Below are 14808 nucleotides of genomic sequence, written 5' to 3' on the forward strand. Positions count from 1 at the left end.
CATACGAACTTTTAGATGTGTCTTTTTACCTCTGCCACCGAAGGTGAAGGAGGTTGTTTTCACCCTTGTCTGTCTGTTTGTTTGTTTGTTTGTTTGTGTGCAGGATATCTCAAAAAGTTGTCAGGATTTGGATGAAACTTGGTGGAAAGGTTGGGTGTGTGACCACGACAAATTGATTCTATTTTTGTTGAAGATCTAGATCCGGATCTGCATCTGAGATCAATTTAATTTCTTAAGTGATTCTTCACCATTGAGAGATGGGTCCAAAAACGATGTAGTACGGTATAGCATAATATGTCAAAAATGTATTGGGCCCGATATGTTTTCGTTGATCAGGCATTACGTGGCGGAGGTATGTGCTCTACCGAGTGCCCTTCTTGTTCGGTAATGGCTTCCTTCTTTCCACCTGACTATAGAGGCCAGCTTTGTGAAGGGAACAGGATATTGTTTATTGATGAATACTGATCCCCATCTCGAACACAGAGCCTTGCCAATCTTCCAAAGTCATTGTTGGATTTAAAGTGATATCCCGAACCAGTTTCCTGCTTGCCTGGCTGCTGAGATTGGATGGGCGACCATATCTGGGTCGAGTCTGGATGGTATGATGCATCTTCTGCTTCTTAATGATGGATATCACCATACTCAAAGGGATAATGAGTGACTGAAATCTTTCTCATAACCCTCTCCTGAACGGTACTTCTCCACCACTTTGTCTGACTTCTTTGGAAAGCTTCTTGGTCTTCATGTTTGCTTTGTTGGTTGCCCAAGTTAGCTGCACCTTAAACTTGGTAAAGTGAGGGAACTTAATTTTTAAGTTAAACCACTGATTGCATTCAGGCGAAGCCTGTTGCACTTATTTTGTAACCTTTCAAACAAATAATTTGGTCCTGAAGTGATGTCAGGTTAATTAGGCAAAGGGTTTGAATACTTGTGTAACTGAGAATCATCTTATTTTTCTCTCTCAATCGAACGTATTCACATTTTATCTACATTTCTAGCTTTATCACTTTGGGAGTAGTTTGTGAAGACTCTATGTATGAATTTTGATTTGAAAGCATCATGAAATAAGTTTGTGAAATCAAAATGTGAATAATTTTACAGGTCACTAAATGAATCCAACTCTCTTGCATTGACCACAACATGCTCACGTATTTAATGTGAAATGTAGTTTTTCATTGTACACTGTTGTCTTTAAAATGGAGCATGTTGTGTCCCTGAATATAAAGTTAAGGGTCTGATGAAGAATGACACGCTTTAACCACAATGGATATGGAAACAATAATTTACAGAACTCCCCTCACCCTGCATGGAGGACAGTTATCGCAGTGCTCGTTTGCAGCTCAGAAGAGGGGACATGAACTGTTTGCAGCTACACACTGCAGTCCATAGAGGGTGCAATTGGGGTGACCACAGTTTTTTTTTTTCTGCTCTAAGTCTCTGATGAGTTTGTTACTTTTCAATAGGAAGGTGAGTTGGGTTTTCAACCTCCTGTGAATCAAGTTGTGCATATTACAAATGGATGCAATGTGCACCAATTGTGATTTTTGTTTACCAGCATGTCGTGAAAGTTTGTGAACAGAGTTTTTTTTTTTGACACCTAGTGCCGACTTTGGAACAAAAGTTTTATTTATTTGAAGAAACGGCCTTAAGACCTTAATAAAACGATGGTAAGTACACCTGGTTCACCCGAAAGGAAGTTTGGGAGTCCATGAAGTATGTGGTCACCTTCTCAGATATACCCACCCGGTCACACGTAGCCGCTTGGGGTGATGTGAGCATATGTGTCTGAACATCATGCAGATGAATGGCTGATGTACGAGGATGTTTATGACTTGCAGTGTTGCAAGCTCAAAGGCATATTTCTGGAGTTCAGTGTTGATTTGGTGACTTGTTAATTTTGCTTCTGTGTAATGCGTTTGGTTCTTGGTTTGTCCGCGTGTGTAGGTTTCCAATTTCTTCTGGGGCCTTTGGGCGTTGATCCAAGCAAAATTTTCCAACATCGAATTTGACTTCCTTGGGTGAGAATTTATTTATTTATTTATTTTTCTTGGAGTGTTATTGTTAGTTGATTGCAAAGTTGCAAGATTTGTGTTCCTTCTAACAACCCCTCCCTTGCCACACTGCCCCACTCCCTGCCACACCCCCTGCACCCATTTCTCCTCTTAAGTTTGATGTTATAGTTTGTTGAGACCTGAGCTATATTTGTAACATTTGAAATTATACTTAAATTCATTGAAGAATGTGCAACTTTTTTCTTGAGAGCAGATATTTAATTGACTATTTTCTTATTTGTCATCATATAGCTTCCAGAGAGAGTTCATTGAAACTCAAGCAAGCATGATGCACATAATCTGCAGGATGCATCGGCATTATTGGGGCAGTGCCACTTGGCAATGAATGCACTGTATGGTTTTTCTATTGGCAATTATCAGAACTAGAAGCACCCGCCCACTCCCAATGGGGAACAGCCAGGGGAGTCATGTTATTATCCTTATTATTATCTCTGCCAAACTTCAGTTTGCAATTTATAGTAATGATCTTTCCACAAAGTGGTACTTTCTTCTGGAACACCACAAATTTTAGCACATCCACACACACACCTCCAGAAGGCGTTGTGTTCAATTGTTAGTGCACACACCAGTAATTTTAGTGTGCACACACCACCAGAGGGCGCTATTTCCATCATATACATCCACAACAGTACCCATAGCTTCATTTTATATATTAGAGTACCTACCACTCAGGTGATCTTGTTCCAAGCATGTGACGTTCTTTTGACGCATCTCTTTATTTGGATGGTGTCTCGGCAACAGACTGCTGCCACAATCACTCCCAAAAATCAAAATAACCTGGGTTGGGTCCATGAAGTTACTTTTATTTTTTCCACACTTGATGGAATCAAAACTTCAGGAAACATACCTTCAGGGTGTCCTGAGTCAGCACTGAAAGTTTCAGCTTCCAAGGTCAAGTCCTTTTGGAGCAGTAGATGAAATGTACAACATGATACTTTTCCTCCATTATGTATAGATTGTTGGATTTTTTTTTTTTTAAATGGGGACAGTCGTTGAACCTACACTCACTATTTAACAATATGGAAAGAAGAAGTTTCAGCCTGTTTCAGCTCAGACTGTTGGACCGATCCAGAACCTTCAATTGCAGCTGATGCAACAGCAGTAGGAACTTGCACTCCACTCCACTCCACTCCATTGCAATGGGTGTTCCTGTTCTGTATATCAGCTGAGCTGTGGATTTCAGGATTCATTTTCACCCATCGTCATTTATATTAAGCAATTGTGCATAGTCTTGTGATTGGGCTTTTTTTTGGGGGGGGGAGGGGAAGGTACAAAATGTTGGCACATGGAAGAGGATGATAGAGCAAAATGGCAACACCCTAACTTTGGGTCAGTTGGGGTAACAGGTGAATGTAACAAGCTCGGTAAATAATTAATGAACAGGAAAAGATCAGGGCAGCAAACACAGTAAATCTGTAAGAAGGGTTTTGGGTTGGAGGTAAATAGTAGTAGAATAGATCACAGATATGATGGAGGATGACATGATAGTGGTGCACCACCCACTTTAAGCCTTTGAGGGAAGAGTGAGATTGAACCGTCTCAGTGAGGTGGTTCCAAAACGAGGAACAAAAGAGTAGAGGACAGCACCAAGCCTGGATTTCTGAAGTTTAACCAGCAGGAGGTCACTGGAGAAATGAGTACATGCTGGAGAAGCTGGAGAGGCTCAAAGTACAGAGTCCATATGGAGCTGTAACTGAGGAGAGGTGGGAAGAATGGAGGTTGCTGACCTGTCTGTTAGCAACAGGTCTTGTGTTTCTCCCTCATTGCTGGAGATTCAGCAGCATCAAATAAATTCCAGATCGGCAGAGAGCAATGCAGCTGCTACATGCCTGTTGATGTTGTGTACCGTCTGACATTTGGATTAATCTGCAAAGAGGAAGAGAGGCTGTTCTAGAGCATCTGAGAGGTTGTTTATATTTCAGTAACAAGACATTGACGTATAACATCATTTTTTCAAATCCTGCTCTGCTCCTCTTGTCTGTACTTTTTTCTGTGCTCTTCAGTCTACCTTTCTCCTTTGCTTGCTTCACATCCTGGAAGACTGTGAACATCACTCCCATTCAAAATAAGGGTGCAAAACCAGATCCAATCAACTACAGACCACTAAGCTTTCTTACCATTGTATCCAAAGTCATGGAGTCTATCCTTGCTGATCGAGTCTTTCCTCTTCTCAAACGGCCTCATATAAGACTGTTATTTTGGATTCTATTATGGTCAGAACAATAAGAGCAATAGAAAGCCAGGGTGGGGGAGGGGACACCAACAGCAGGTTTGAGACAAAATTGAGGGAGACTTTGAGAAATAATGGACGTGGGGAAGAATGAGGGAAAGAGGAAGACACTGGGTGAACAAGATGGATTTAGCTGCAAACTCTCAATCACAGAAGTGGAAGAAAAGACGGGAAACCCAGAAAGATGTGGGCTTGGGGAAGGCAGAAAAGATCGTGGCTCTGGATGGGGAATGACCTAAGATGATGAACGGCTGTCTTGAAAACCTGGAGGGAAGAATGAGATTGAAGAGACTGTGGAAGTTGGTTCCAGAGGTGAGGTGAAAAAAAAAAAAGAACAAATGAGTAGAGGTGAGCAGTGATTATGGATTTTGAGAGTTTCACAAGAAGGGGGTTGCTGGCAGGTCCTGCAGATTCACTCTTATTCACCCTGCAGAAATCTGGGGGGCTGAGTGGTGGGTGGGGGGGGGGGGTTAGAACAGAGCACAAGAAAGGGCACATGATGGAGGAGGTGGTGTAATTCAGACCACTGACCTGTACATGATGTGAAAGAGAGAGTCCCAGAGATTTGCCTTGATCGCAGATTACAATGATTTTGAAGGCCCTTTTTGTGATTTTGAAGGTTTTTGTGGCATCAAGCTGAGCAAGGTTTGAGGCAGAGTGCCATCCAATAAAGAAGAACAATACTCTATCATTCTGCAGATGAAGGTCTTCATCGTCAGCTTGATGAATGTTCGGGTGTATTTTTTTTTAAAAAAAAAGCACTTCACCTAAGGGAGGATGCCCAGTTCGCAACTGGATTTGTTTGCCAACTTAGAAAAGTGGTTTCCCCATGAAAGATCATGGCTGATAGGCCCAAAAGTTTGTGACTGGCCTTCAAGATTTGTTAAGGAAGGAAGTAGGTGGGTGGGTTCACCAGATATCAAGACATCCTCGGCCTCCTTGGAGTTAATCAGAACTTGTTGGAGGCCCTAAATCTCAAACGAGGTATGCACCGTCTCCCTGAGCATATCTCGTGCATTTGACAGTCTGGCATCCTGCTCTGTTTGCCAAGCTCCTTGCCTGTGGCATGCAAGGCCGACTTCATACCTGGCTTCTTGATTTTTTTTTTCCACTCGTGCAGTGAACTTGTTGCTATCAATGGGTTTGGGGCCTACTGAAATGTTTGAGAGAGTAGCCTGGCAGAGATATAGAAGAATCCCATGAGAGGAGCATCTTTCTTAAGAATACAGTGTCCAAAGCTGCAGCAGCAACCTCATTGAGAAATCGTTGTCATGAGAATAGAGACCTTCAATATCGGTGAACCACACTTTTTGTGAGGGAGGAGGAATAGGAGCTTGCCGGGAGTGGGAGGATTCTCCTGATTCTGACTTCCTCCTCAGTTACCCAGGACAAGCAAAATTTGCACAGCCTTTACTTCGCCTTTTGTGCAGGTGATGATCACCATGAGCATGTTCATAAGCTAGTTCAAGCTCCAAACCAACTCTGTTTATCATAAAGGAGAAACCAGAATCCAGCAGGATTGGATGAGTGATATTTTATATATAATTTTTGCTTGGCTTGGCATTGACAATTGTGTGATTCTGCAGTCAAGACCTTCACAAATATGGCCTGAACAAGTTCAAGACTGTTGGAGACTAGGGATTTTGAGTAATCTACGGTGTGACTGTTTCCCTCGGTGGTTCCCCTGCAAAATGGTTTGCCATGTGATTCTGAAGGCAAATTTCGGTGTTTGCAGGTGACAGCGTGAAGAAGCAACACTTCTCAACAACCTGAATGGGAGAAAGTTTAAACCTTTCGAGATTCCCTCGAATGCCCATAAGCTTGGTTACACTCTCATTATTGAAAACTCTCATGTTCTGAGCTCATATCAGTGCTTGCTTACATAGTTTAAATGTCTTGTCATTCCTAAAATAGGTTCAGATTCCAAAAACTTTTTTAGAATTCCTCATTCCAAATTACATTTTATAAGACTTTTAATGAGGATGAGGGGCACATATAGCACTTGTCATGGTTTGAATTTTACCATCCCCCCCCCCCTTTCTTTTTGATTTCCTTCCCATTATCGCCTTCCTCTTTACATTTCTTTAAAACGAGGGTTTGCTTGAATGTGCAGCAACCATTTTGAAGACCGAACCAGTGATTGTTCACATTTGTTTTGAAGCTGAATGCCTGAAAATGTGAGCTTCCCTTCAAATTGATCTTCTTTGGCATGTGCCAAGTAATACAACCAGAAGCTTTGATATTTTTGCTTCACTATCATTTGGCTCAATGTTATAGAAATTTTAAAACGGGATTATGAATGTTGTATTCACATTTTGCTCCTTGCTGAATTGTTTTCAACATCCATCTACGAGGAAATACAAGGAAAATAGAGGAAATATCCGTGGATGTGAGGTGTTGAGCTCATATCATTTCCTGTTCATACGAGTACGAGCAAGCAGAGGCAGTGGAAAAAAAACACACACACACACACACACACACACACACACACACACACACACACACACACACACACACACACACACACACACACACACACACACACACACACACACACTTGCTTCTCCTTTTAGCAATAGATGCAAAAATCTGGTATAATTTCTCTTGTGGTGCCAGAACCAAGCAAACAATATATTTACAACATCCCTCACAGCTCACCTCTCCCAACATGATCAACAGTAAATATCATTATTTTAACCTTACCCTGTGCATTCACAAGTCCCAGATATGACCTTCCCATCAGTGCTCAGAATCACCCAAACCAGATTATGGTCCTTCACCCTCAGGGAAGTAAGTCTACCTGGTACATCTCGCTCCCATGTCAATAGTAGCTGTCACGAGCTTTGTGTATTTTCACAGTGCAAAGATGTCCTTTCTTGAAGAGTTGTTTACTGTTGCTTGGTAATGATGCACGGCAATGCCTTTCCAATTGCAGACATCTATTAAATAAATCGCCAAGCCTGCCATGTTCGCAGGATGTATTCCCACAAGTTTCAAGATCCACTCACTGGTAGCGATCAGTCAGGGCGGAGGGGAAGGGGTTGGTAGCACATGTCCATCCACTCAGGCATTGCAATGGCCCTTTTCATCGGGAGTTTGCAGTGCGGCTAGCTGTCCTTTCAATGAGCTGACAAACTTCTCCAACTCTTTTGTTGTGCAGAGGCACACCCCTTTCTCTCGGGTATGTTTCCAAGTATTTTCAGCTTTTTTTTGGAAGATTTGTGAGCCATTTTAGCTAACAATGACACACACACACACACACACACACACACACACACACACACACACACACACACACACACACACACACACACACACACACACACACACACACACACACACACGATACTTTAGGTTGCCCTCTGCTGTTTGTAGGGGTTTCTGTGCATGTGCGCCAAGCATTCTGGGGTGGATTTACGTCATTTTGAAAGTCCCATTTTGCTGGTGTCTTTGTCTGTTTTTTCTTCTGTATCTTTTTAACTTTAACCAGTTTTTGTGACATTTTAGTCTATTGTACTGTCATTTTGCACATCAGACTGAAAACTATTGCTTCAAGACTAGAATTCTTATTGCCAGTCAATTATTCTTCTTCTTTGAATTAACCGTTACCTAATTATGTTTTTTTTTTTTTTGCAGTTTTCATCAACCCAGCTTCCCACCCCAAACTTTTTAGTTGCTTTTTTTTTTTGTTTTTTTTTGCATACTCACGATCACGTGATGCACACAATCTTAAGATTTTTCCTAATGCTCCTTTTACGTTTTAATTCCTTCCCAGATACGCAATAATTCGCTTGAACCAATACAGGAACACCAAAGCTGCTTACATGGCACTAGAGCTACCAGCCTGAAATGCGTCTTTCTGCTGGTACCACAACACCAGCTTGTTTTCCTGACTTGTCGCCCTCTTCTCTCCCCTGCTGGCGTCATCGCTACTCCACCTCTCGATTCCCCCCTGGTGCCCTCTTTCCCTCCTCCCAGGTGGCCTTGTTGTAACAACATTTCCTTGTATATGATTTGTGGGCCTGATTGCCCATGAGAACGAAACTTGCTTCCTTGCTGCTTTGTACAGTGAATGGTACATGTAGTTTTTTTTGTGGATGAACGGGTGGGGATTGGGGGGGGGCGTTGTTTGAAGGTGTTGTGGGTGGAGTTTGTAGCACCTTGACTTTTTGTTTTCATGACTTTCACTTTTGCTTTCTGTTCTACTTTTCATTTTACTTCATTTGTTTCTGTTACATGTAGCACAACCTCTAACTCCCTGACCTCTTGTACTACTTATTGGTATGTGCATAATATTATTATTGTTATAATTATTATTTTGCTTAATTATTTTGTTTTTTTGCTGTTGAGTAATTTTGTTCTCGTTTACCCTTTCAGCATTGATCTGCAGATTATTTTAAAAATACACTGTGTTTAGTTGATAAGGCGTGTTTGGCTGTTACTTGGAGATGGTGCATTAATTTCTCCCAAGTTTGGAAGGTATTTGTATCCACAAACAATTTACATCGAGGGGTGTTGGCATCCATTCCCTTCAGGAATCATAGGTCTCAAATTGCAATAACTCGTTTAAAATTAAAAAAAACTTCATTCAAAATGAAACCAATCCGAAAGGACTACAGTTTGTTGTTTTCAACCACCTTTTGAACGTGCAGCCAAATCGTGGAAATGATATTGTCGATGCAACTACAGTATTTTTAATTTGTAGAATTGTATTTTTGATTTCACCGTGAAATCACTTGAGTTGCTTTGGACGTCCTGGGTTTCAAACACAGTCCCATTTTTCCCATTTGTAACGCATGTATCATTTGCATGTTGTTTTCTTAACTATAGTTATTTATATATATATATATTTTTTTTGTGACCTTCACCTGTATATAGTTCCTGTATGAAAGTCAGCAACGAATGTACAAAAATCAGTCAGTTGTACAACCTATTGGATAGTTTTTAAAGTCTCGATTTATCTGCCTTCTTTCGAAACCTTCAATCTGTGATGGTCATTTCGAAGTATGGCCATTTAACTGTATGATATTGTATTATATGTGTGTTTTCATCTTGAGAAGTGGAAGTTTTGACATACAAAAACTCTCCCTCCGTTGGCTGCCAGAATCTCCCATGGATCCTGAAGTATATAGGGAAGTAATGACAAGCTTATCTATGCACACGATTCATTCATAAAACCGGATTTGCTCACATTCCAGTTTTTATAATTTGCATAATTACCTGTAATGCTGCTAAGACAGATTCAGGAACTTCTGAAGGTCCACATAACTTTTCTTTTGTTTGTTTTTCCTCCCTCTGTGGATGGAAGGGACACTGCTTGTGCAATTCCTGACCCCTGGCTGAGGTCAAATTCTTCAACATCAAAGTGTAAATTTTCTGACAAGACTTCTATTTCATCCAAATGAAGCCTTGTGGAACCTTGGACTTGAATTGCACTGTTATCGCTGGAAATTACTCCACATCCTCATTATTGTATATTGTTTTAATTTGTGTAAATGGAACTGGACTATTTGAAATTGTTTTTACAGACCATCAAGTGTATTGGCACTGTGTGTATGAAAGGGGTAATTTGATTTTTGTGATCTCACTTGGCAGTACTTCTGAACAAAGCTTCCGTGAGTCGTAGGGACATCTGTGCACGATTCTTGTGTGCTGTTTCCAAAGATCTTGTGGTGTTGCATCTGACTGAAACACAACTGCCTTCATCTGTGGCTTGGGGATCTCTTTCCGCTCCAAAAGTTGCATTGCTTAATGTTATAACTTTGACGTTAAAACGAAATTAAAATCAAAATAAATAATAAAAAAAAACTTGTAATTATTACATTTGATCGGAGAATTTCTTTTGCAACATGGCCGTGAGAAAATCAATGCAACTTTTAACCAGTTTCCCAGCAATTTATCTGAAGGTAGTCATGGCTTGCCTTTGGTGGTCAGTGATTGGCTTTTAAAAGCGTGTACACATGACCAAGAACTATCCAGTGACATGAAGCGCCATCATTTGCCTTGTCACACCTCTCTTGCTCGGATGTTGTCAGCACATCACAGCTGCCCTTTCTTATACACTGTATAAAGTAAGATTTCTTTTTGTAAAAACAAATACATATCCATTCACTGTTTTTTGAAATTGAAGTTTACTTTCTTTTTTAAAACTTAGAAATAGCAGTTTTAGTCACCTTTTGGTGACGTCATGACCAATCACAGCTTTAAATTTCACCATTAACTTTCCGACACTTGCAAAGCTCTTCCTGCTGTTGCATTTTCGTTCTGCGTTTCGTCTTTTCTTTTTTTTCAATCTACCAACTTAACACGGCATCGCCCGTTTGTTCAGTTGTACTTTTTGCCGCCTCGTCGCCTGTATATTTGCAAACCATTTTTCAAATATCTTTACAATTTTTGTTGTACGAGCCAAGTTATTCTTGAAATAACCTACCTTTTTTGTCTGATCATGATTGTATAAGGATTGCTATGTCCAATTTCTTCATTTTCCATTGTTTTTGCTCGAAGTATGTCCATTCCATCGTCTATTTAAATTCCTTTGCCATCCTTGAATCCATGCCTCTGCAACTAAATGGAGCATCCTCTGGTGGTAGGGTGAAACTAAAGATTTTGGACATGAAATGAGGAAGACATGAAATGATGGCTGATTAAAATAAATAAAAGATACCTTGCTCAGAGATGGTTATTCAAGTTAATGGATGCATTGTCATGATGTTAATATATGATGGACATTTGTCTATGATGTCATTTGTTTTATTTGTTGGAAGCGCTTGAGTTACTGTTTTGTTTTGTACGGCTTAAGAGTTAATTTAATGTGAATGGTCTCAAAGCCACCATTGAAACATAAGATTGTGAACAAATTCATGGTGGTTAAGGATGCTTTTTGCAGGCGATAGTGTTTTTCATCGTCGGTTGATGGGATGGGATGCGTTTGCTTTTCACACTTGCATTCCACGTACACAGAATCACGTGAACATCTTTTTTTTTCTGCCATGAGATAGTTGCAATGCTCGTGTTATCCTGATTCTTGGCGCCACAAACCGAGTGGACATTCCTCCGATTGCTTTTGGCACAGCATATGACGGTGTGTGCTCCTCTGGAGCTTTATCACTGCCTCACCCCTTTCTCATTAAAAGTTGGTTTGCTTTTCGAGATTGGATGCAGAGTTGGTAATTCGAGAGTCCAGCGATCTTAAAGCCAAATTATGCTGTTAATATTGTGCTTTGAAAGCTGGCTAATGTCTATTTATGGAGTTCAATTAGACGTTTGTGCCAAGAGTTGGGCCTTTTATTGGGTTACCCAATGCGAAATATTTGCAATTGTTTTCATGCCAACTCTGAGTATACTGCTTTAAAATCGAATGAGGATGGGATTTTCCTTTTGTGTGCATTACACCTGATGACATGCAACCACTGTTATTGATTGGTATAAATAACCTTGAGTTTATGTTCAAAGCAATTCCCATCTCGTGCAGCCCCAATGCGAGAATTAAATTGATGTGTGCAGCACAAAACAGTCATTACTTGTATCAAAGGCATGAACTGTGGCTTCAATTGATATTTGACATTATTATTATTATTATTATTATTATTATTATTATTATTATTTTTAAAAAAATAAATGTCTGAATCATTTTAGCACAATGTATTATGGCCAAGTGGTTTTGTGATACTGTGGAGATTTTATCAAGTAGATTGAGTTAAGGATTTGACTCGCTGATGAGTTTGAATATCTCGTTTGGAGAAAAGCGAATGTGAGTTTGTTCCCTATTTATCGAGGTCACCCTTTTGGAGAGACCTCCACTATGACTGGTCGATCGTTTAACCATGCAGTAGTCTACATCACCTTTAGTGCCAGCATTTTTACAAGCGCATGAAAGTGGCACAAATCAAAAGAGGACTGCTGCACTTTCAAATGACTATATTATGATGACGATGTTGCTGCGGTTGGTGGTTGATCATGAATTCTCCAGAAGTTTGCAAACTTGAGAGCTTCAGGTGAAAACTGGATTGCTTTGGTCTCGCATGAATTGAACACATGACTTCTGTAGCAACAGTGAGCCACGCTTGGTTGTGCGGCAAAGTGAGCTTCCTGAAGGAGAGCTGCGGGTTGGGATAGTATGGAGGTGCGACAGGTGTTTGCAATGAACATGTTTTGGTTTGGGAGATGAAGTGTAGTTTTTTTTTTCGTGCATTGTATCCTCCATATGTAGAATTGCATTAAAGGAAAAAAAACATTGAATTGTTGACTTGCTTTTACTCCACCCATCAAATTTCTCATTGTAGGAGTGTTTGAAACATAGACTCCTACAGAGAAGGACTGGAACCTCCCATGCTCGGGGTTTGTAACTTGAGTCTGAAGGATTAACTTGAGTCAGGGGCTAAAATGACTTCTATAAGGGCTAGAGACACGATCTCGGGATCAATACAGGGGTTTTTGAGTACGGCGAGTTCTATAGTGTCATTTTCAACACCACCTGAGGTCATCTTCAAGGTCAAATTACTGAATTTTGGTATTTTTTGCCCGTTTTTGTGTCTAACTCGTAAACGGAGAGAGATGGCTGATTGTAATAAGATGCAAGTGTATAGAGCTGTCAAACTTTGATATTTATTGTCGTATATCGTTTTACATAAACATTATATGCATGTCACAACACTATGCCGATTACAACTACGTTGATGTCTATCACTAGTTGGAGAGCTTTTCTTGCCTCCTGAGGCATCCCAAAGCTTTTTCTTTGTCACTTACATTGAGGACATGAGCTTTCAAAAGAATGTTTGCCAAAGTAGTACATGCAGCATTACTACTAGCTAAAGATGCATCGACAGAGGATAACAGCTCAGCAAAATGAAATCGGCAACGCATTTTAGTCTTGTCATACAAATTATAGGCATTATGTACAAAAAAGACGGTTGACAAAGTTGGCACACTCAATCCACCTCTATTCAAATTATCGAGAAACTCAGATGACACCTCGTTACTATCTTCATCATCAATGATCTCCTCCATACTAGTGCTATCACCATATTTATGAACAAGGTGTCTGGCCAAATAAACTGCTTTATGCTTAAGGGCATCGTCAGACCCCAAGAGATCCTGAGTGTCTTCAGGAGTAACTCGTCAATGAGTTCACTTCGCTCATCTGGATTTATGGAAGTTGTACAGTTCTTGTCGCAATCAATCACACGAGAACTATATTCGGGCATAATGTCATGCTTAATGAGTGTTTGCAAATTTACAATTTTAGCTGCAGCCATCATGTCAACTACGTCAATGTAGAAGTTTCCACCGCTTCTTTGCCTGGCTTGGCCGAAAAACTTTTCCAAGGCTTCATCTGCAAATATAGCAGGAAGAACGTAGTCAACGTCTTTCTCTGCCAGAAGTAATTTGGCAGCATCCACATTATTACGTGTGGACACAGTGAAGGCTTCAGCAGTTTGCTGAGTTCGCTTTCTTTTTTCTGTATACCTTGTCGAGGCTCGTATAAGAGCGAACACACAACACACAACAAGGGGGCATGAGACAAGAGGGGCGGGAGTGGGAGGGACAAAACAGTGGGGAACAGACACATTAGGAGATCTGTGGAAGGGAGAGGGATGGGATGGGGAAGAGAAGATGGACATTACAGGGACTTTCAGGAAGGAAAGCTGCGGAATTGAAGGAAGTGGGCTCGGGTGGATTATTGGGGGAAGAAAAGATCGAGCATTTGGATGGGGGACGATAAGAGGTGGTGGTGAACAGCTGTTTTGAAAGCCTAGAGGGAAGAATTGGAAAGAATGGAGTGAGGGAGTTTATTCCAAAGGTGGGAAGAAAGAGGAATGAAAGAGTGAAGGTGAGCAGTGATTCGTGATTTTGGTAGTTTTACCAGAAGGGGTTGTTGGCAGACCTTGAGCGCCCTGTGGAAATGTGGTGGGGACAAATCGCAGAGAGAGCAGGGGGGGGGGACAAGGCTGGAGAGGAGACTGTAGAAGACAAAGACCACCGACCAATCTGTGGTGATTGATAGAGAGGCCCAAAGACTCAGGTTCATTGCGGGAGATGCCGATGATCCTAAATGCCCTGGTTTCGACAGCGTGAAGCCGAGAAAGGTGGGAGGCAGGATAACCAGCCCAGAGGGGAGAGCAGTACTCCATCAGGCTACGGACAAAAGCTTTGTAAGTGGTCAGGAGCTCAAGAGGGCCGAGGAAGGACTTTGCACGACGGAGGATTCCCAGTCGGCGACTGGCTTTTGAGGCGAGGTTGGAGATGTGACTTTCCCAGGAAAGGTCATGGCAGATATTGAGACCCAGAAGCTTGAAAGAAAAGACTTCTTCCAGAGGATTGTTGAGAAAGTGGATGGGGGGGGGGGGTTCTAAACGGTCCTTTCGAAGAGACATAGTGAGAGTGTGAGATTTGTCTGGATTGAAAGTCATGTTCCACGTGTTGGACCAGTTTGTGATTTTATCCAGATCTGCAGTGAGGGAAGAAACTGCTGCTTGCCGCTTCAGCTTACGACCACCACCTCCTTGC

The 14808-nt window shown here is 41.2% G+C and overlaps 1 protein-coding gene across 6 annotated transcripts in view; it reads left to right on the forward strand.

The window, feature by feature from the left end:
- The window catches only part of LOC147029729 (ethanolamine kinase 1-like), a 103458-nt gene extending 90923 nt beyond the window's left edge, over nucleotides 1–12535 (forward strand). For 4 of the 6 annotated variants that reach the window (XM_085873000.1, XM_085873003.1, XM_085873004.1 and 1 more), the window contains 2 exons: nucleotides 1945–2018; nucleotides 8078–12535. In XM_085873000.1, the coding sequence (XP_085729126.1) occupies nucleotides 1945–2018; nucleotides 8078–8150 (147 nt within the window). In that variant the 3' untranslated portion in view covers nucleotides 8151–12535. Of the gene's footprint in view, nucleotides 1–1944; nucleotides 2019–6037; nucleotides 7612–7938 lie in introns of those variants that run through there. The other 2 variants (XM_085873001.1, XM_085873002.1) reach the window with 2 other exon arrangements.
- The last annotated feature ends 2273 nt before the right edge of the window (nucleotides 12536–14808 follow it).

This window comes from Eptatretus burgeri, chromosome 3 (genome assembly GCF_056783735.1).
Source record: "Eptatretus burgeri isolate ZD-2024b chromosome 3, Ebu_testis_v1, whole genome shotgun sequence".
Lineage (NCBI taxonomy): Eukaryota > Metazoa > Chordata > Myxini > Myxiniformes > Myxinidae > Eptatretus > Eptatretus burgeri.